At 44.0% G+C, this 20,938-nt stretch overlaps 3 protein-coding genes across 7 annotated transcripts in view; 2 read left to right on the top strand and 1 right to left on the bottom strand.

Moving 5' to 3' along the window:
* Nucleotides 1–400: 400 nt before the first annotated feature.
* Nucleotides 401–12,322, top strand: APOBEC2 (apolipoprotein B mRNA editing enzyme catalytic subunit 2). The gene is made up of 3 exons (XM_012448583.2): nt 401–675; nt 8,637–9,201; nt 11,924–12,322. The coding sequence occupies exons 1-2, from the start codon at nt 545–547 to the stop codon at nt 9,178–9,180; spliced, it is 675 nt and encodes a 224-aa protein (XP_012304006.1). The 5' UTR covers nt 401–544; the 3' UTR covers nt 9,181–9,201; nt 11,924–12,322.
* A 2,773-nt stretch (nt 12,323–15,095) lies between these two features.
* Nucleotides 15,096–20,374, bottom strand: OARD1 (O-acyl-ADP-ribose deacylase 1). Of its 4 annotated transcripts, none has more exons than XM_012448586.3 (6): nt 20,238–20,374; nt 19,382–19,456; nt 18,902–19,046; nt 17,855–17,913; nt 16,625–16,737; nt 15,096–15,222 (listed from the first exon to the last, which is right to left on the bottom strand). In XM_012448586.3, exons 2-6 carry the CDS (start codon nt 19,418–19,420, stop codon nt 15,120–15,122), a joined length of 459 nt encoding a protein of 152 aa, XP_012304009.1. In that variant the 5' UTR covers nt 19,421–19,456; nt 20,238–20,374; the 3' UTR covers nt 15,096–15,119. The 4 variants fall into 4 exon arrangements, with proteins under 4 accessions (XP_012304009.1, XP_012304007.1, XP_012304008.1 ...); XM_012448584.2 differs by lacking the exon at nt 20,238–20,374 and adding an exon at nt 20,006–20,231; XM_012448585.3 differs by lacking the exon at nt 20,238–20,374 and adding an exon at nt 20,090–20,231.
* A 54-nt stretch (nt 20,375–20,428) lies between these two features.
* The window catches only part of NFYA (nuclear transcription factor Y subunit alpha), a 26,563-nt gene continuing 26,053 nt past the window's right edge, over nt 20,429–20,938 (top strand). For both annotated transcript variants that reach the window (XM_012448574.3, XM_021676098.2), the window contains exon 1: nt 20,429–20,859. The gene's annotated coding sequence lies outside the window, so the exon portion shown is untranslated. The remainder of the gene's footprint in view (nt 20,860–20,938) is intronic.

Genomic DNA, 20,938 nt, shown 5'->3' with positions numbered 1-20,938 from the left:
TTCCCCCAAAGGAAATGGCCTGCGTCTCTTTGCAGTCACCCCCTTTCAACGCACATCTCCTCCTGCTGAAATCTCAGAAGGCCACCCTCCTAAATCTCAAGATGCCCACGCTGTGGCCCCTTCCACACTCTCCCCCAGTGGAGCTAGGGAAGCTGAGTGGGGAACAAAGGGGAGAATACAAGGTGAGCTAAGAGGGAGAAGGAGAGGAGAGCTGGCCAAGCCATACCCACCTGCCAGCTTCCTGTCTTTGCCTACTGATAAATAGGGGATACTAATGGCCAGATTTTCCATTCCCCCACCACAGCACCCGCCGTCACTCAATTAAAAAAAGATAGAGGGAGAGCCTGGGGGAGGGGCAGAAGGCCTTGGCTATAAAGCCTGTGGCTAAGTGGGGAGAGCACGAAACCTGGCCTGCCGGGTCCTTTTCCCGACATCCCTAGCCAGATTTAGCTGCTGACAGCTGCTTGGGACTCTGCCGCCAGGGCCTGGCCCAGATCTGCCTGCCTTTCCTCTCTCTCAGTGACTCCTGAGCCACAGCCCCTCCATGGCCCAGAAGGAAGAGGCTGCCGCGGCCACTGAAGCTACCTCCCAGAATGGGGAGGATCTGGAGAACCTGGACGACCCTGAGAAGCTGAAGGAGCTGATTGAGCTGCCACCCTTCGAGATCGTCACAGGGTAAGCCTCAGATGGGGTCTGGGTTCCGCTCCCTAGAAGAGTGCAGGCTTGGGATAGGCTGTGGAAATTCGGGATGGTTGTATTAGGCATCAGGGCCAACTGCAACCATACAGCAGTGAGAGTGCACCAGTGGGCACGGCAGGGGTTGTAGGAGACCCAGCAGCAAATTCTCATGGCTTCTCAGGGTGACACCTTGGACTCTCTAATCAGAGAGAGGTAGGAGGAGCTCCTTGGAGGCAAGGCCCCAGAATAAAACCACCCTTCAGGCCTCTTGGTATGGGGATGGCCACCTGCCTCTCTGGGTAGAGGCTTAGACCCAGGGAGTCTGGTGAGGACAGAGAATGAGGCTGGCACATCTAAGTATGGCTCTTGTCAAAGCAGCCCTTCCCTTCAACTTCTCTCTCTGTTCCTGAGTTGGTATCTCTACTATCCATAGGCCTCTAGCCCTTTCTTTAGAGATTTTCCCTGGAGTAGAAGCTCCCAAGACAGGAAAGATAGATCCATCCTTTCCCAAGACTGAGAGAGAAGCAGGTTTTTTCTTATTAAATCTTTTCTGAGTCTCCTCAGGGGCTGGCCCATAGAGAAACAGAAATTACAGTGCAGGTAATGCAGACCAGGAGCTTATGAACACAGGAGCTGTTCCAACATGCTCAGGCATTGCCTGGAGGAACTGGGACCCAAAGAAAAGGGTCTACAGACTGCAAAGAGGGGGCTGTGTACGGGGTACCTCTGTCTTACCCAGATTACACCATCTCCAGGAATAACACTAAGTAGTCTTCTTTCTCTTCCCTTTCTATTCCTGTAGTGGAAGAACCTGCTAGATCCTAAGCAAAGAATAAAAAGAGAATATATGAGGCCACATTTCCTCCCTGAACCAAACGTTTCCTTCATGGGATCCCCAGGAATGCCCACAGGCAGAGTAGCTGGGAGACTAAAAGAAGTTTCAGGAAGAACGGAGGCATGATGCTTTCAAGGGGGAAAGGAAGCCCTGAGTAGCAATTTGGACTTGATATTTTAAGTTTGGCATGTGATTTTCCAGTCAGCCACAGTTTTAGCATTTATAACATGAAGAAGCTATACTAGTGAAGTCCCTTTCAGCTCAGATATTTTCTCATTTCTAAGAGAACCTAAGGGAAAATGCATCCTATTTCCTGAGGCAAGAGTAGCCCCTGAACTTCCATTTGCCCATGCCTACTCAACTAATCTCACCCTCATTTTAGGATTAAGGGAGCAGCTGGGCACAGATTAATATAGACACAGGGAAAGCCAAGGGCAACCTGGCCAGGAGAGTCCTCAATTCCAGTGACTTCTCCAAGGAAGGAGGGCCTTTTTCTAACACCTAAGCATGCTGGTACACGCTATCCCTAGTCATACACACATGCGTGTACACAGATGCTACTCTGTGTGGCATTCCAACACAGGGGCAGGGTAGGTCAAGAACAGAATTAGACTATGTTTGTTGAGCTAAATATGCCTTGGGGGTCCCAGAGCAATGGATCCTGAAGGGTTAAGTCCACTGATATAACTTACATTGGTCCAGGGCTTTATAATCACAACACAGTTTCATGAACATAAGCCCATTCAACACTCAGCACAAAGGGAGGAGAGGGATATAGTATCCTTTCTACTGGTCTCTTAATCATTCTGGGTCCCAGGTTTCCTAGAGCTCCACATTATCTCCATCTGGGAGGTAGTGAGGGTCAGAGGCTTTCTAGGACCCAGGGGTCAGAAAAAAGGAGACACAGAAGGGGCAGCGTTCTAAGCATTCTGAGAGCAGTTTAGGTGGGAGGTAGAGCCCTGAGTGTTTCCTGGCTACAAGTGACAGCTGTGGAGAGCTAGCTCCTGAGCCACTCTGGGTAAACAGATGGCTTAAAATAGCCCAGAGGTGCAGCTGGGTCTGTGCAGGGACAAGGTGAGGGAATAGCTTTCCTCTCCTTCCCTCTCCAGATGCATTCCCCCAGGACTCCCTCCTGGAGTCAAGGGGATCAGAAAAGCAGCTCCTTTCCTAGCCTGGTCTCTAGAGGGAAGATCTTTAGTACTCCTTATATTTGGGGCAAAAATTAGCAGAAAAGCAGGTGGCTTTTCAGGAAACAGTCCAACATGAGGAGGGGTAGCTGGTAGAAAGGAGAAATGCCCAGCTAATAGTGATTCTGGTTGAATAGAGCATTCAGGATAGAAAGTGGAACTAAGCACATTAACAAAATAACATGGTAGAATGTTCTGGAAAAGGGTCTAAGACTGCTGTAGCGTGCTGAAGTCAGCCCCTGTTGGTTCATGAGTCTCTTCCCAACTCTGCATCCAGTGATGTCACCTCAGGAGCTTGAAATCTCTATAATGGGAGTACTTAACCTTACGGAAGTCAGCAAACTTTAGAAATCAGGGATTTTTCCTTCTGTCAGAGAGCTAAGTGTTACAGTTACCAGCACACCATTGAAAAACAGAAACCTCTCAAAGTGAGAGGAAGAGCAATGGAAAAGGGATCAGGTTCGTTGATGCTGAAGATGGAGCTCTGAGGGATACAATTTGAGGCCTGGAAAAGGCATCATATGTATCATAACATCAATTTACTTTTTTGGGGGGAGGGGGAGATGGGGTCTTGCTTCTTGCTCTGTTGCCCAGGATGGAGGGCAATGGTGCAGTCACAGCTCACTACAGTCTCAACCTCCCAGGTTCAGGTGATCCTCCTGCCTCAGCCTCCCAAATAGCTAAGACTACAGGTGCATGCCACCACACCCAGCTAATTTTTGTATTTTTTATAGAGATGGGGTCTCACTGTGTTGCCCAGGCTGGTCTCAAACTCCTGGCTTCAAGCAATCCTCATGCCTCAGCCTCCCAAATTGCTGGGACTACAGGCATGAGCCACTGTGCCCAGCCTATACTAGCTTTGAGTGTCTATTGTTGTCCAAAACCTGAGAAGTTGGATTACTCACTCTTTCAAGTGAGGAAACTAAACCTCAGATGGATTAAGTCATATGGCCAAAGCTTGTAGATGGAGTAGGATGTGAACCCCAGGACTGTCTGACTCCATATCATCACTCTGTATTCAAAAAACAGAGAGGATTCTTTTTATGTTTACTGAATAGGAGTTGATATTTACTGCCTGTTTCCCCCATTAGTATTTAACCTCCACAAGGACAGCATTTCGTCTTTTTCACTGCTTTATCCTTAGCACCTAGCTCCTGATGGGTACTCAATAAATATCTGTTGAATAAATGAAAGACCTAATGAATAAGAACCTCTTGTGTGATTCTTGGGCTCTCTGTCAGACGTTAGGATAGGGAGTGAACTGGGGGTTTCTTGAGGACAGCAGCTCAGGATGTATGAAGATCCAGTGGCACTCGGCTTAGATAGGAATTCCCCTGGCTCATGTCTGCTTCTGGATACAGCATGTTTTAGGGGAGCTCTGGGGCACCAGGGCTGGTTGTCTACCCAGCTCTCCAACCCAGTGAGAAGTGACTGTGGCTCTGCCTGGTAGCACCCTTGACGTGTGTTTGGCTTTGTCTCTAGTTATGTTGTGTATGTTTTTGCAGAAAGCAGAACCTCCTATCCAAGGGATTATTATGGAACAAAGATAAATGGCATACAGAGTGATTCTTCTTCCAATCACTTCTTTAGCTACCAGTAGTTTACTTTGGCCATGTAAGCAACACAGAGAAGCAGTGTCCAGAGGAGAAGGGTGAGATAAGGAGTGAGGGGACTTCGACACCAGTTAACGGCAGCCACAGCCCTTTACCCTCACCCTGGCCTCTGGAGCATGCTGGGCAGTGTGCCATGAAGAAGAGAAGACAGCCTACTGACTGGCCAATCTGACTTCCACAGATGATTGGGGGCAGGTCAAAGCTCAGGTGTCAAGACCATGCCTCCCAGGGAAAACAGGCAAGTTCAGGGCCTGCCTGGGGCAGAATCCTATCCAGTCCCGCAATCTGGAGCTTCCTTCTCAGATCTAGGGAGTCAGGCTGCTAGAGCCCTCTACTCCTGCTCTTACTACTATTTCTGATTATGCCCACTCCTTGATAACCACTTTGAAAAGTGGTCTGAGAAAGCAGAAGGCCAATGAAACCAGCAATCCTCCCTCTTCCACGCCGGTCACCCAGAGGTCTAGTGAGGGAAAGCTGAAACGAGTCAACACATAATTACCAGTGCGTAGATTTTTCCACTCATGGATTATTTTGGAGCAAATGTTTAATCTCAGCCCAGCTTCAGCTGCCCTCTGGGTTGCTTCCTTTCACAGTATAGATTTATGCTTAGAAAATTCAAACATTCTGAACATGAACCTGAGAAAAATAAGTATTACATTTACTCACATCCCTTCTCCCTCCATCCAGCAGACTATCTTCCCAGTTTTATTCTAGATATTTGGACTCTGTTTCCTCCCAAGTGAACTGAAATGCCCAGTAGCCTGGGTCTAAGCAGATGAAGTGTAGCTGGCCTTGTCGGCAGAAAGTATGAGGAAATGGTGCTTAACAGGGTGCTGAGGCTGGGGACAGGGAAGAGAAATCAGGCTGTAGGTTTCTATGCATGAAGAAGTGACTGGATCAGGGAAAGAAATCTACTACCAGCATCAGAGTCTCCCCTGACCACCATTCACACATTCTCACACACACACACACACACACACACACACACACACACATACACACACACCCCTTAACCAGTAAAATATTTTCTAGGTTAAATGTAAAGGGCTATAGTAAAATACGGTACTTAGGCATATCATGTTACTTAAAAAAAAAAAAAATGCTGGTGCCTATATTTAACAAGTTAGGTGTCATTATTTCCTTCCTTCCACTAGTGGGCATAATAGTGTTATTTTGTGAGTCTACAGAATTGCCTAAGATGGCCACATTGTCTAGCTCCCTGGAGAAATTCCAGACCTCTACTACCTCTGTTCTCCTGGTTTTCCCCCAGGACCTAGCTGTTTCGGTCTGTGAGAGGCCTAAAGAATCTCATTTGACCTTTTTGCTCCTTCTAGAAGACCAAGAAACCCATTCAGAAATCAAGCAAGTTTAGTCTCTGAGCAAGCCCAAATGAACGACTAGGAACCAAACCTTCCCTGCCTTTCCTTTGCTCCTTGAAAGCACTTCTTTTCCTAAGGCACCTAGTCCAGAAGGCCCTGCGGAGGGACACTAGTAGATTCTAGGGCTGCTGGCCAGAGGGTTCGGAAACGGGTATTTATAGAGAGATGACCTTTCTTCCTCTCCCTTGGGTTTCAGGTTTCTCTGGGTCTTCTCCTCTTGACTAGGGAAGAGGAGGAGAAAATGTCAGAGCTTAAGAAGGGCAGAGAGAAACAGCCACCACACAACCATCCAGGCAAACTTTCAAGTGAGATACACTGAGCAAAGTTGGAGCAATGCTTTTGGGAGCTCCAGAAAGAAAGAAGGGACCACATGGCAGCTACTGCTTAAGCCTCCAAGCTATTTGAGTAGCCATGAATACTTCCAGGGGTTCCACCTGATAATCCATCATGGTGGCCCTGGATTAGACTTGGGAAAGGGGGCAAAAGGCCTTGAAGAACAAGTTTGGGCAGGAAAGGTAAGCTCTATGCTTCTCAAAAGCAAAAGTGAAGGGACCATTTAGCAACTGGTAACGTTCAGGAGTGGTCTGGGGGGTGAGTGTCATTAGGGAGCACTCACTATAAGTGAATGCCAAACAGGGATTGAGAAGAGGAACAGGGAACATCAGGTAATCCATCCTCCTAAAATGTTAAGTAAACAATAAACACCTCCAACTAGGGACAGAGGGGCTTAGAGAGCTAAGTATAGTACCTGAAGGAATCCTGGGGCTGGGTCCTCAAACACATCCATCTCCACAGTGGAAAATGAAGCTGACAGCAAGAGACATGGAAACTTGGGTGGATACATTTTGGAGATGGGTGGGGGAGAGGGAATCCTGCAGGGAAATAAGTCAAGTTTACTCATATCTTTGGCATCTGCTGCTTATCCCTAAGCAGCCAAGGCCCTGGGATACCAGGGATTCCCCTGCAGCCCAGGGAGTCTGGTGACTTCTTTGGGGAAAGAGAAGGGGTAGAGACAGGCAATAGTAGAATTAATAGTGCCACAGGTATCCCTTGGGACACCCAGAGAGATTACATTTTTAAAAAGAAAAATATTTAGTCCTTCTAGCTGGTACTCATCTCCTCTCCTTCTGACATTCTTCATCTCTCCTATTAAAATTTCATTTTCCTTGGCCTTCAAACTTGCACAAATCTTGCCTGTTTTAGAAAAACACACACATACAAAAAAAAGCAAAAACAATCTTGAACTCTGATGTCCTCTCTGACCCCTCTCTTTTATCTTCTCATTATTATCAAAATTTTCAAAACTCCTGGCCTTTTCCTGCTGTTTTCATTTCCTAACCATCCATCTCCTCCTCAAAGGCACCTACACAGTTCATCACCGAGTCTAGAGTCCTAAGACACCTACTAGACTTGTTCAATTTCAGGCTTTTCCTCAGCTTCACACCATCTGCCTACTGCCACCACAGTAATCTTCCATGGACACCACTTTTATTGTTTTTCTTCTCAAGAACCTGTGACAATTCTCTACTGCCTCTGGAATCAAGGCTAAACTTTCAAGAACCTTCTACTGTACCTATCCAATTTTAGTAGTCTTATAATGTTCTCAGCTGTTTTATTTACATCTTCTCTGTCCAGCTGCAATCTAGCTGCTAAATTATAAGCATCTGGAGGGCAGAGACCAAGTCTTTTAAGATTTTGAAGTGACTTGGTACTAAATACAGGCTTAATTATCCCAAGATACCCTTGAGTAGTCTGGACTCACAGATAATAATTCTTAGACAGTTACCATGTGACAATCCCTTCACCTGAAAATAAATATAGACTTGAGAAATAGTCACTAGGAGAGCATGGTATTGCAAGTTTTAGGCCATTTCATGCCAAGATGCCATTTACATGAGTTACATGGAAGAGAAAAGAAAGCATGAAATGTTCTGCAAAATCTTTGTCTTGCTCCGTCAAAAGAAATTTTTTTTTTTTGAGACGGAGTTTCGCTCTTGTTACCCAGGCTGGAGTGCAATGGCGCGATCTCGGCTCACCGCAACCTCCGCCTCCTGGGTTCAGGCAATTCTCCTGCCTCAGCCTCCTGAGTAGCTGGGATTACAGGCACGCACCACCATGCCCAGCTAATTTTTTTTTGTATTAGTAGAGACAGGGTTTCACCGTGTTTACCAGGATGGTCTTGATCTCTTGACCTCGTGATCCACCCGCCTCGGCCTCCCAAAGTGCTGGGATTACAGGCTTGAGCCACCGCGCCCGGCCCTGAGAAATTTTATATGCTTGCTACTTACCTGGCCACTTATTGGAATCATCTAGAGAGCTTTTTAAAAATACTGATGCTTGTTCATATCCTTTGCCCACTTTTGAATCGGGTTGAACAATGAGAACATGTGGACTCAGGCAGAGGAGCATCACACACTGGGGACAGTTGAGGGGCCTAGGGGAGGGACAGCGAGGGGTGGGGAGGGATAACGTGGGGAGAAATGCTGCATATAGTATGCACCTAAAGTAAAAAAAAAAAAAAAAGCTGATGATTGGACTACCTCTCCACATGTTCTGATTTCATGGGTTTGGCATGAGGCCCAAGCACTGAAATTCTTAGAGTCTTCTAGGTGATTCTAAGGCAGGTTAAAGATTCCACTGATTTAGAAATGTAGGGTTGTGTTCTGCTAGAAGAGTGATGGTGGAGACAATGTTTGGAGACTCTTCCTAGTAGGGTGATCAGCATGCACACCTCAATCCAAATTCTCCTCTCCTTCAGATAAGCGCTTTTGTATTTTTTCATGCTTTTTTTTTTTTGCCACTGATGTTACCACAGGCAAAGCCTGTTTATAGAAAGAATGAATAGATCTCTGAAATACTGTTCTGGAAGGGTTGCCTACTCTAGGCTGGTTCTAGAAACAGGAACTTATCATTCTTTCCTGTCCTTTTGTCTCCTTGACTACAGAGAACGGCTGCCTGCCAACTTCTTTAAGTTCCAGTTCCGGAATGTAGAGTACAGTTCCGGGAGGAACAAGACCTTCCTCTGCTATGTGGTTGAGGCACAGGGCAAGGGGGGCCAAGTGCAGGCAACTCGGGGATACCTAGAGGACGAGCATGCGGCTGCCCATGCGGAGGAAGCCTTCTTCAACACTATCCTGCCAGCCTTCGACCCAGCCCTGCGGTACAATGTCACCTGGTACGTGTCCTCCAGCCCCTGTGCAGCCTGCGCTGACCGCATTACCAAAACCCTTAGCAAGACCAAGAACCTGCGTCTGCTCATTCTGGTGGGGCGACTCTTCATGTGGGAGGAGCCGGAGATCCAGGCCGCTTTGAAGAAGCTGAAGGAGGCTGGCTGTAAACTGCGCATCATGAAGCCCCAGGACTTCGAGTACATCTGGCAGAACTTTGTGGAGCAAGAAGAGGGTGAATCCAAGGCCTTTCAGCCCTGGGAGGACATTCAGGAGAACTTCCTATACTACGAGGAGAAGTTGGCAGACATTCTGAAGTAGGGCAACTGGGCTCGGCTTCACGTGAGTTTTGCCAGTGCCATGGCACTATCACTTTATGTTAACTCAAGTAGAAGGTGTGAGGTCAGGTAGAATGAGTGATACATCTGATTTTCCTTTGGAGAGGTTTCATTTCTCTGCTTTTGACTGGTTATAAAAAGTTTAGAATATCATGTTTCTTTCATCCAAATCCCTCTCCCTAAACTTTTCCCTCTCTCACTTTTGTATCAAAGTAACTTTCCCCTAGCTTAAAATACTCAAGATTGACAGGGATCCTAAAACTTTCATGAGACAAGATGACCTTCTTTAGTAAGATTTAGATGGTACAAGGATCTGCTACTGAACCACAGCAGAGAAGATACCGAAATCCTCTGAGAATGCCCCTTTGTACATGTCAGGGATTACTAACTCTAGACACCTTTTAGATGACCTGCTCCCATATCCATTGGCAATCTTACCATTCCATTTTTCTCTAATAAATATTTTTCAGTCCTTCAGGGCCGATTTCTTCACTTTTGGTAATTTTGAAATTCCACAAATGGACTGATACTTAACTTTTTTTTTTTGAGACAGAGTCTCGCTCTATCACCAGGCCGGAGTGCTGTGGCGCAATGCCGGCTTACTGCAACCTCCGACTCCCTGGTTCAAGTGATTCTCCTGCATAAGCCTCCCAAGTAGCTGAGATTACAGGCAGGTGCCACCATGCCCAGCTAATTTTTGTATTTTTAGTAGAGTTGGGGTTTCACCATGTTGGTCAGGATGGTCTCGATCTCCTGACCTCATGATCCGCCTGCCTCAGCCTCCCAAAGTGCTGGGATTATAGGTGTGAGTCACCGCGCCAGGCGGTATTTAACTTTTTTTTAGCCAGACATGCTTTCATGTTTTCAAACAGATGGCTACACTTTGAAGGAGACCAATAATTGCTATGTGAATGTATAATACAAGAACATTTTCCTTATGTTCAGAAGACCTCAGCAGAATTCATGAGGGATGCCGAATGCAGGAATGGGGATGATATAGCAACAAGCTAGTCCATGCAGGAATATTTAAAGGGTTAAAAAGACGTTTGTAAATCAGGCAGCAGCTCAGAAGTAACCTCTTACAGATAACAAGAGGGGATAGGAGAACTGGAAGTAAAGATTAGCTATTTAAGCAAATAATTAGGACACAATTAAGGCCAATTTGGCCTCTTGCTGAGGGTATATTAAACTCTTAGAGAAACAGGCCAATTACCCTCAGGAAAGAGGGCTAAAGGATCCTTTACTATCTTTTTTTGCATGTAGTCAGATCGGAGTTTGCACCTACCAAAATGCTATGACTAAGCCCTCTTTGCAAGGCCCCAGTTACTGCTCAAAATCTTCCAGTAATAGAGAAGGGGTCTTCACGACACTCTTACCAACTTTAATTCTGCAACAACTCACATATTACAAATACATGAAAACAACATGCTTCCATGAGGATACTTTTGGTCTTTCTCACTCTAACACCCTTAACAGAAGATGTCATTTCATAGACACGTTTAGGAAATATCAATATTCGAGGGCTTGATGTTGGCAGGTGTTTTCTATTAGACAGGCACACAGGGACCTGATCATTCTCAAGCTGAGCATTTGCCAACCCATTAAGACACGGCTTTCAGGAAAAAAAAAAAGACAAAACTTTCAGCCCTTCTCAGAAAAAGCAGGACCCAGCCACTGAATTCAGCGAGCCTATGGCAGGGTATACTATGTGGTACTCCGCTGACATAAAATAAGACACTGACACTCAGTAGTGGTGAACAGTAGTGAAAACAGATTTCTGAGGGTGCCTTCTGAAAATATAAAATTTAACTTTTAGAATTCCTTGAAGATTTTGTTAGTGTATGCACTAGCATTATAATTATAAACCCAACACAAACTCTACAGACTCACTGGCAGCTTAATTATAACTGCAGCAGACTTTCCTTTTAAACATGTTTCAGAGTCAAGGGCCTAGCTGCCTAACTAGCAAGTCCTTGGGACTTTTTTTTCCCCCAGTGATTTTTTTTTCATTAAAATTAAGCATTTCAAAGAAGATTTAAAAGATTTTTAAATTTTAAATTGAGGGTTGTATCTTATACTAATCTAAACAGAAGTAAAACAAATAAATCACTATTTCAGGAAAAATAAAATATCAAAGTCAGATTATTTTTAAATATTAGTAGACATCTTTAATTTTAACCCTCCTTCCATCAAATGTAACTGCATTTTCTGGACTCATTAACATGCTTCCCTGTCTATTTGAATTGCTCCTGTTTCCGAAGGGAAAGGTTAAAGATATAACAAGTTAAAAAAACAAAAACAAAACTGGTATGAGATGGAGTTGTAATCTAAAAGCCCAAAGGAACAACAACCCTTCTTATCTCGAGAAATGAGCATTTATTAAATAAAATGTCTTATTTTACATATTTCTTAATCTTTTATTTTTTTAAAAAAAACAACAGAATAGTATTTAATCCTATATCTAGTCAAAAGAACAGAGTTAAAGCAGATCTCTTCTGGGGCTTTTTCTGTGTAAACCACATCAAAACATGAACGAAAGGTTCTTACTTACTCAATCCTGGTCAATTTACTCAATCCTGGGTAAATCAGAAACCAAAGGAAACTATGAGAAATTCAGGGACTTGTGGGGAAGGGCACACAGAAACCTTAGTTCAAAAAGAAACTAGTTATTGTTGGGGGCCAGCAGGGCTCTCAGTAACATGTTTCCTTTTTTTTGTTTTACCAAGGTCTTCCTGCTGCCATCCAGAGACAGCAGTGACATGTATAGCCATCTGGGACATGCCTGCCTAATACCATTTGGAGCTGGACATTTGACACCAACCAATCATCCTGGACAAGGCCCTTAGAGGACTTGAAATATACTTCTCATGCTGTAGTTCATTTAGGCTGTGCCTCTCTCTCTAATGCTGCTCTTGGGAAGGAGGAAAGTGACCTGCAAGGAGAGAAATGCAACCATACATGGGCACCAGTCAACTATGAGACTGAAGGTCCTAACTGCTCACCCAAGGGGGCTGCTTAACGCAAACAGCCTCAGACCGAAGGTTTAGATTTCTGAAATGTGCATTTTAAGTATTTTTTTTAAAAAAGAAAAACAATGTTAATAAAAGTGGTGTGTTTTTCCCGTGGCCAGATTGTTAAGAAACTTGAATATTTGGAAGTTACCACAGACAATTGTGCCGGTCCGAGACACAGGGACGCACCAGGCTATGAACCAAGCTATGACATTATGAAGTGGGAGGGAAGGTTAAACCAGGACTTGGCTAGGCAATACAGAATAACTCTCCCATACACACTTCTTACCACAGTCAAATGAGGGCTTTTTTCTTTCTCTGAAGGCAAGTAATACAGCAGAAGGTAGAACAAAAAGCATGAGCAGTCCAAGGTAGCCACATCCCAAATACCGATTAATAAGCAATTACATTCTTGATTAGCAAAGAGTGGGTGAAAAGTAGGAGTTTAATGTTCGATACACAATCATTTAAAAGTATTCAATATATGGTGTTTGATGGTAATAGCAGGATGATGTCAAGTCTCATTTTTTCAAGGATTGTTTGAGTCCTATGTGGAAGCAAAAATTCACAGGTAAATTTCTGGGTGTTTGCCAAACTCTAACTAGGTTTCCAGGAATAATGTGTTCACTCTGATTACCAGGACATGCCTTCCTTCCCCAGGCTTCAAGTGTGATAAGTCATCGGAATTTGACCCAAGACTACTATCTGCAAATAACAGAGTGCTTTATCACATTCCCGCCAAGTCCCAGAATTCTACTTACAGCCAATCCTGGATGAGACTAGGTTTTGTTTGAAGAATGAAGGCTCATACTCCATGAAAAAAAAATAAAAATAACTATAATCTCTTTAAAAGTAAAGGAAGTCTAGAAAATCCATGTTTTGACTTGTGTAAAGATTTACAGATGGTACCCAATTTACAATGATCTTGCAATTTTTTGACTTTGCAATGGTAAGCCATACACATTCAGTACACTCTTCAACTGAACTCAACTGAAGATGGGGTTACCCAGACATAGCCCTAACATAAGTTGAGCATCTGTAATTGCACAGAGTGAAGCAAAATACTGTAAATTTCTTTACGTTTCTACTTATCCTCCACTCTCATTTTCAATTTTGTGTATTTAGACAATCTCTCCTTCCTTTTTCCCTTAATTTTATGTGGACAAAAGCAATGCTTCAAGAAAAGCCTCAATCTAAACGTTTGATAATGAACTTGACCCTCCACTGCCCCTACCCCAACATGAAGAACTTGTCTGTTCTGCCTAGAAATACAATAGTGAAATACTTTTATAAACTGTTGCTTCTTATCAGGCTGATATGTGATAAAAACACAAGTCTAAAGTACAAAGATTATATTTAACCAGTACTTTCCTGGTGTTTAAACCAGCCCCTTCTAAAATACAGTTGTTCTTTTATACTTGGGAAAGCAGCAAGTCCTGTGACAGGCCCAAAGTCACTCTGGGAAGAAAATCAATAACAAGTCTGGCTGTTTTACCACAGTAAGGGGAAAAAAAGAAAACATCGTTTCCCCAATAGCTCTGATACTGAACCACTGGCTAAATCCATGAACTTTATTTTCCCACCAAGAACACAATAGAGGACTGGTCTTTGTAGCTTCAGAAGTAAAGGGGACTATTTAGATCCCAGTTGGCTACACATCCGAATCTTCTATGGAGGTTAAAAACACAAAAGTGGCCATCCAACTCCACCACCAAATTATACTTTTTTTTTAAATTGAGACAGGATCTTGTTTTGTTGCCCACACTAGGGTACAGTGGCACAACCACAGCTCAATGCAACTTCAACCTCCCAGGCTCAAGCCATCCTCCCGCCTCAACTTCTAGGGTAGCTGGAACTATAGGAATGCACGAACACATCCAGCTTTTTTTTTTCTGTAGAGACAGGGTCTCGCTACGTTACCCAGGTTCGTCTCAAACTCCTGGGCTCAAGTGATCCTCCAGTCTCAGCCTCTCAAAGTGCTGGGATGACAGATGTGAGAATTTTTTGAGAGGAAGTGGCCTTTATTTTTTAAAGAAGGTTCATATGGATTTTTGAGAATCACTGATTTATTGGGTCACTACTCTGTGCTAAATACTCTGCTAGGCATTTGACATATATTATTTCACATGTTTTAATGATTAAATTCAGACAGGTTCAATCACAGAAACCATGCAGTGGACAAAAGAGAGAAAAAGTTCACCGTGAGGAGATTCTAAAAACCTGCCTTTTGACTTGTCCAATTTTCTTATTGTTCACTTTGCTTTTCCTCCCACTTGGACCCTTTGTCTGACCGTTTGAAATTAAGTTGCAGGTGAATCCTCCATTACCCAAGACCAGAACAAACAGACATTAGCACAGAACCTCCTAAATCCCCCAAAGATTTATTTTTCCATTTTTTTATCACCACAAATTTTTTGTTAACAATGTAGAATTGTGCAATTAAAATGAAAACTCTCCCCTCAGAAGATTCTGATGACATAAGGATGACACCAAGTTATGTGCACAAATGACAAAAAAATGGCAAACTATCTGGAATGATCATCTTTCCTGAAATTTCTAAGAGAAATTCAGAGACGTAGAACCAATGCTGCCACCTAGCGGCCGGCCAAACAAATCATGTAGCATACTGGAGCAAAACAAAGGTCATAGTCCCAACAATCTGGTTTCCAGACCTATCATCAGGCCACCCACTCCTTACTTTTCTGCAAAAAAACACAGCAATATATCATAAGCAACCCCTCCTCCACAGTCCTAGTCCAAATACTTGAATACAGCAACCAAAGTCTGTCTTGTGAAACAGACTACTTCCCATGAAACTTTCCTCTGCCGATTTTAACGTAGGTTTGCGCAGTCCTATGGCCCAGTAGAGATGACACAGGAGAACATGGAAACATCCAAAATGTTTATTGATTCAGAGTGAGTACACAGTAATTTTGACGTCTGTTGCCTCAAATACCTCCTCGATCATCGCAGATACATTTTCCCATTGCAGACGATCAAGACCACAACCAATCCTGAAAAAGACAAAATATCTCCATTGATGGTGATGAAAGTATATAGGAAACTGCTCCTTCTCTCTTGTCAGCTATATCCACTCAAAGCATAAAAACAAATAATCTAGTCTCACACCCTTATAGGCAACCATGGTAGGAGTTTGGAAGTTGATTCTTGTTGTGAGTCACCTAAGACCTTTCCTGGACAGCTCTAACATCTAAAAACTATCACTTCTTTTTGTCTAATAAGATACCACTTTCCAACTATTTCATATTACATTTAGAAACGTGTAACTGTCATGGCATGGGAGACTCATTTTCCCTCTATGACTACTGACTAAAATTGGCTGTGGATGGATGGGGAAAGGTTGGTATTTTAAACATACACTTACGGTAACAGAATGTTAAAAAAAATAAGGAGAAAAGGGATGAGGTACAGGATATCTGCAAAAAAGAAAGTCAAGATGGAACGCTAGGAAATGGCAAAATGGCTGCAATCCAGGAATAAGGTTTTTGCAACACCTTGGTGAGAATAAACTCAGTAAACTCAGTCCATAAAACTATACTACCTCACACCTTCCAAGATGTTACTCTTGTGATCTTCAACATCCCTATGGAATAAGAGACTCAAAATTGCTAATTTCATCTCATAATTTGATAATTAAGTCAGTAAATTGTGATTTAAAAAAAAGTTTCTGTTACATACACCATAAATATATCAAAGACTAGTGTAAAATAAGGGACATTGCAGCCACACTCAAAATAACATGGGACTCGAGATAAAACTGCATGCATGCTCAGCATTGACTCAAAACTACCAGGGTGACAGGAAGAGCTGAGGCCGATTTCCTGAAAAGAAAGCAAAGGAACTACTGAACCCTCAAAGTCATTCCCTTAAGTTCCCAATAGCTAAGGTCTAAGAAGTTACATCAGGGACAGATCCTCCAGCTATTACCCACACTGACCACAAACAAGCATGCAGTATAAAAGGCAGTGATAATTTACAACTTTCTTGACACAAAGTAATAGGTCTGGGAGACGGGAAGTGGTCCAAGAGGGAAACCACCATTATTCAGTCTTGATTCTTCAGCTTATATTGCTTCAGGAATAGAGGTCCAGCTTCAAGCAGAGGGCGCTGAGAATTCAACAAATGTGACTGAATAACAATGGTTCCTCTCTGCTAAGTAGGCTGAGGCAGGTGTGTATTTCAAGGTAATTGTCATGATACATTCAACTCAAGCTAGAAAACGGCTGTGCCTTGGCCTAAGCCCAGACAACTGGTTTACTGGTAGTTTTACAAAATTTTGACTTTTATCCATCTTTAAATCTGTATTTTGGGTTAAGCTTTTAAATTGTCTTTGGGTAAGACAGTAAACCCCCACTAATCAATTAAATCTCCATTTATGGCCATAGATTTCCTTGCCTGGGCATGGAGAGGTCGGTGACTCCATTCTTCAGACAATGAGACTTCATTGCCTCTAAACTCTTCCGTAAGTTTTCATAAGTTGGCTTGTGCGAAGCCCTTTTCTTTGTAATCTGAGCATAAAGGATTCAAACTTTCATCATCCCAAAATGATAGCCAAAGAAAATCATCCCATTCCCCCAACATCCTGATAATGAAAAAAGGGCATTTTTTATTGAATTAGCCTAGAGCGAGGATGACAAATGTCATGTCATATTGCCCCTTCCACACTGTTATGGGAGATCCTCAAGAAATCCACTAAGTAGAGACTGAGAAACCCAGATTCTGCCACGTAGTAATCTTTCCTTTTCCCAGGAAACCCAAGATTAGCAGGTGGTGTCTAATGTCAGTATTTTTAAGCAAGGTAGGTGAAATTCTCTGTGCCACTTCCAAGAGATAAGCTGCATATCTGTAACAAGGAAGAATGCATATGACCTGAAAATTTCCTGCTAAAAAAGGCCTCTATTTATTTGACAACTATGCTTGCTTGCTTGATGTCTCTATATAAAACAACAGAAAAAACTGGTGGTGTCGCAAAGTAAAAACACTGGAAGCCACATAAGCTTTAAGGACAGAATTCAAAGGGGTTAGGACATCTCCCTACTCAGTTTGCCATTCAGATCAGGCTTGTAGGGGGTTAGCTGTAAGTTACCCACTACCATCACCAAGGAAGCCACACCCTTTCAGGGACCAAATAACATCTTGGACTGTTGAAGAACCCTACATTCAAGCAGTAGTTAGGAGAGGAGCTAGGTATTATTTGGCTCTGCACTTATTTTTTTTTCAGTCCCTTGCTGTCAGTGTGCTATTTGACATGGAATAAGAGAAAAGCTCCTTTGAGGACTCTGTCTCTTGACACATTATTGTTTTTACCTCACTCTGCTTAGGAAATATAGTATAGGAGGCATTCCTAACTTTTGCAAGTCTCAGAACAAGCCTTTGGTAAATGGCACAGGACTTTCCCATACAGCTGGGATGTCGCCTCACATTCCTTTCTAACCCAGTGCTCCAAGTAGCTGCCATCGCTGGACCTGAGTAGTCATAAGATAGGAAGCTTTTTGACATTCTTAGTTGTCTAGAATGGAACATCATGATCAACACAAATGCAGTGCAGCCCATCTGTTCACGAATCCTTAAAATGTATTAAGAATTGGCCCTGAAAAAAAAGAAAAAGGGCTGGTCCCATCTTACCAAGTAATATATATATCGCCCATCTCTCTTCAGAACAGCCACTTCTCCAGATTCCTTTTCTAAGAAAAAGTTATTTAATAGTAGAAATGAAAAAGCAAACCAAACACTGATCTCTATTCTTAGATTTTTAAATCTTTACAAGTTTACCTGAGAACTAATATTCAACATTGAAGGGAATAGGGAAGACCTACTGTCTCCCACAAACACTTTGCTTTTTATCAGCATTCCCAAACACTACATTCCTTAACTTACAGCTTTTTTACAAACATGTTTCCTCACAACCCAACTTCTGTCTTGCTTCTACTTTCAAATATACCCTCATTTGTCCACAAACTTTGTCTATTGCCTTTAAATTGTGTTGGAATGTATAGTTTATTTGCCAAATGTGTATTTATTCAATAATTATCTTTTTACGTACGAAGAGCTGTATAAGGCATTATAAGGAATACAGACATATAAAAAAGAAATTATGACAGACTTTTCAATCCAGAGAAGGTATAATTGTTACAAATAACTACAATACAAAGCAGTAAGAAATTGCCTTTGTTTAAGGCTAAGAATCACTGTGGACACTGATTCTATAAGCCTGGAACGTGGTCTGAGAAACTTTCAGAAGCTTCACAATAGGACTTTAGTGCACGTTTCTGGTTTAAAGTCACCAGTAGAAAGGGATGGGATGGGTCTGTAAGGAAGAAGAGGTTTCTAAATTCCTCTTTGAAGAAAAAGCAGAGTATTGGTAAGTAGAAGATCTTAAATGCCAACCTATAGACTGTGTTAAGCATTTCAGAGTTATTACAAGTTTCTGAGAAGTGCAGTAATATCGTGAAGAAGGTTTTATGATAGATGAGAAAGAGATTAAAAACCTTCACAGGAGTTCAGGTTTGATATAAGGGTCCAAACTAGAGGCCATTCTTGGGGAGGAAAAAATCTAAAAACATTTGGTTCTTAGGAATCCCCTCTTTGCACGTATATCTTGTTTATTAAAGTGTAACAGATCAAGAAGTGCTCCAGCCAGGGCAAACCAGGTAATCGGTTTCCAAAACTCACGTTGATTTAAAAGTTCTTCCACCCCTCCAAATTTCTTCTTGAAGAGGACAGCTATCCCAGCGTCCATGCGACAATCCTCACTGATACAGTGGGCTAAAGAGTCTGTTTTGGGGCATGCAAAAAGGTCTCCTTTCACATAAGTAATCTAAAAAATGTGCAAAGGAAAAGACAATGTTTTATTAGATGCAGAAAAATAATAAGCTATTTATTTTTCTGCATTTTGTCCCCTACCACTACCTCTCCCTGTACCCCTTCCTGCAATCTGATTTAAAGCCAAATCTGCAGGATGTGACATAACTACAATGAATTACAGCATGTGTAAACAGAAAGTAATGGATGATCCCTGCCAAGAATTTTGAGCTTAAGTGAATCAGCTAGACAGAAAAAAAGATAATTCAATCATTAATTAAAAGTGTTTAGGCTTTTGACCTCCATTATTATAAATTTCAGTTCACTAATAAGTGAATAGTTGTTACGCACTCTGCTTCCTTCTGGATCTTCATTAAGACTGCTGGCCATGATACTGAGTCGCTATTTCCAGAATTTAAGTGTTTCCTATGAGAAGGGAAAAGGAAGTAAAAACAGGCAGCCTCAGTATATAATATTGATTGCCCTGTATACCCACTTAATAGGATTTTTCCCCCAACGTTTATCGATGAATGTTGAGTTCGTTCGGCCCCTGGGAAGTAATACAAAACTCTTCTGGGGCAAAGAGGAAGAACGCTTAGGTTCGGAGGTTGCCTGGATCTGCTCTCATTTCGCGCTTTCCTGGAGTGCCCCGCTCCGCCAGCCGAAGCAAAGCCCATCCTAAGACACGCCTCCTCCTTTCTCCACTGCCGCTCCCGAGCAAGGCGTACTTAGGACGCTCCCCTTTTCTCTGCACGACGCAGAAGTATTTCCCCCGTGGGTGTGGCTTAGAAGAAAACAGGAAGGACTTGGCCACAGTCCCGTTAAGCCGCAACCAGAGTGTACAGGGTACGAGCGTGAGCCCCAAGCGTGGGGAAAGGAAGGCGGCCTCTCAAGGAACCTTCACCCCCCTCTTTTTTGGGCGGTGCATGGGAGAAGGAAAGAGTCAAGAGGAGCCTCCCATTCTCTGTCTCCTACCCTAGGGCGGGTCCACGAGGATGCAGGGTCTGTCCTGGGTTCCTATGGAGGGTGCGAGGAGGCTCGCTCAAAGCCGCAACTTACCCGACTCACCCTTCACCTGGAAAGGAGTCGGCTGTTTGGAGGTCCCCGCCCCGCGGGGAAGGGCTCCGGATACGACCCTGGTAGGTGGGGAACAGCGGACCAACCCAAACGCGGAGCCAATCCCGCCACAGCCATTAATTGCACGCACCAAAGATGGCCGCCCCCGCCCGGTAGCGGGGCGGAAACGAGCCCCTCTAGCTTGCTAGCCGAGCCCACACTCTTTGGCGATGGCCGCCGAACTTCCGGCAGTAAATTCCGTGGTTTCCCCGCCGCCGCCCGCGCATGCGTAACGAGAATGCCCACTGCAAGTCAGGAAGAGAGTGGCGCTTGCGTAGTAGCCGCAGGAGTGTGTCCTAGTGGCCGCCTGGAAAGGGGTGGGCAGTTGGCAAAGGGGCTAGTTAGCGCCTGCGTAGTACTAAGCTCAAGGTAGTGTTTTGAGTTGAAGGGTCTGGCGCTTCTTGAAGGCGCCTGCGTATTCCTTCGGCTGGAAGTGGTGTTAAATCAGAAGGTGGGCGTGGCTGGAGGGGACGCCTGCGCGTTGCTCCTCCAAAGGGGTGGGGCGAGCCCAGAACTAGAGTTAGGGGGCGTGGTCTCAGAGGCGCCTGCGCGAAAGCGGTTGGAGGGAGGCCCGATTCCCCTTTGTTCAGGTTCGCCATTTTGCGAGGCAGCGGCAGTGGCGGCGGCAGCGGCGGCTGGAGCCTCTGATTGGGTTTCGAAGTCCGGTACTGGAGCCAATCAGCGCGGGCAGCGAACCGGGGGAGCGAGGCACGGTGAGTGTGAGGAGCCAATATCCAGCGGCCCAGAGCCGGCCCCAGCGCCCCGATTGGCGGGTCTCGCTGACCACTCAGG

Source organism: Aotus nancymaae, unplaced genomic scaffold (assembly GCF_030222135.1).
Source record: "Aotus nancymaae isolate 86718 unplaced genomic scaffold, 86718_ANA_hifiasm-v0.15.2.pri h1tg000040l, whole genome shotgun sequence".
Classification (NCBI taxonomy): Eukaryota; Metazoa; Chordata; class Mammalia; order Primates; family Aotidae; genus Aotus; species Aotus nancymaae.
The sequence above is the reverse complement of the archived record's forward strand: the minus strand, read 5'-3'. Positions and strand labels throughout refer to the sequence as shown.

What these genes read in the sequence shown, in the direction of transcription:
- OARD1 (XM_012448586.3), bottom strand. Translation starts at nt 19,420, where the DNA reads ATGGCCAGCAGTCTTAATGAAGATCCAGAAGGAAGCAGA. An exon ending in AAGATCCAGAAGGAAGCAGA is followed by an intron (nt 19,047 to 19,381) that starts GTGCGTAACAAC and finishes CACATTTTTTAG; the next exon opens with ATTACTTATGTGAAAGGAGA. An exon ending in GGCGATATATATATTACTTG is followed by an intron (nt 16,738 to 17,854) that starts GTAAGATGGGAC and finishes CTTTATGCTCAG; the next exon opens with ATTACAAAGAAAAGGGCTTC.
- APOBEC2 (XM_012448583.2), top strand. Translation starts at nt 545, where the DNA reads ATGGCCCAGAAGGAAGAGGCTGCCGCGGCCACTGAAGCTACCTCCCAG. An exon ending in CCCTTCGAGATCGTCACAGG is followed by an intron (nt 676 to 8,636) that starts GTAAGCCTCAGA and finishes CCTTGACTACAG; the next exon opens with AGAACGGCTGCCTGCCAACT.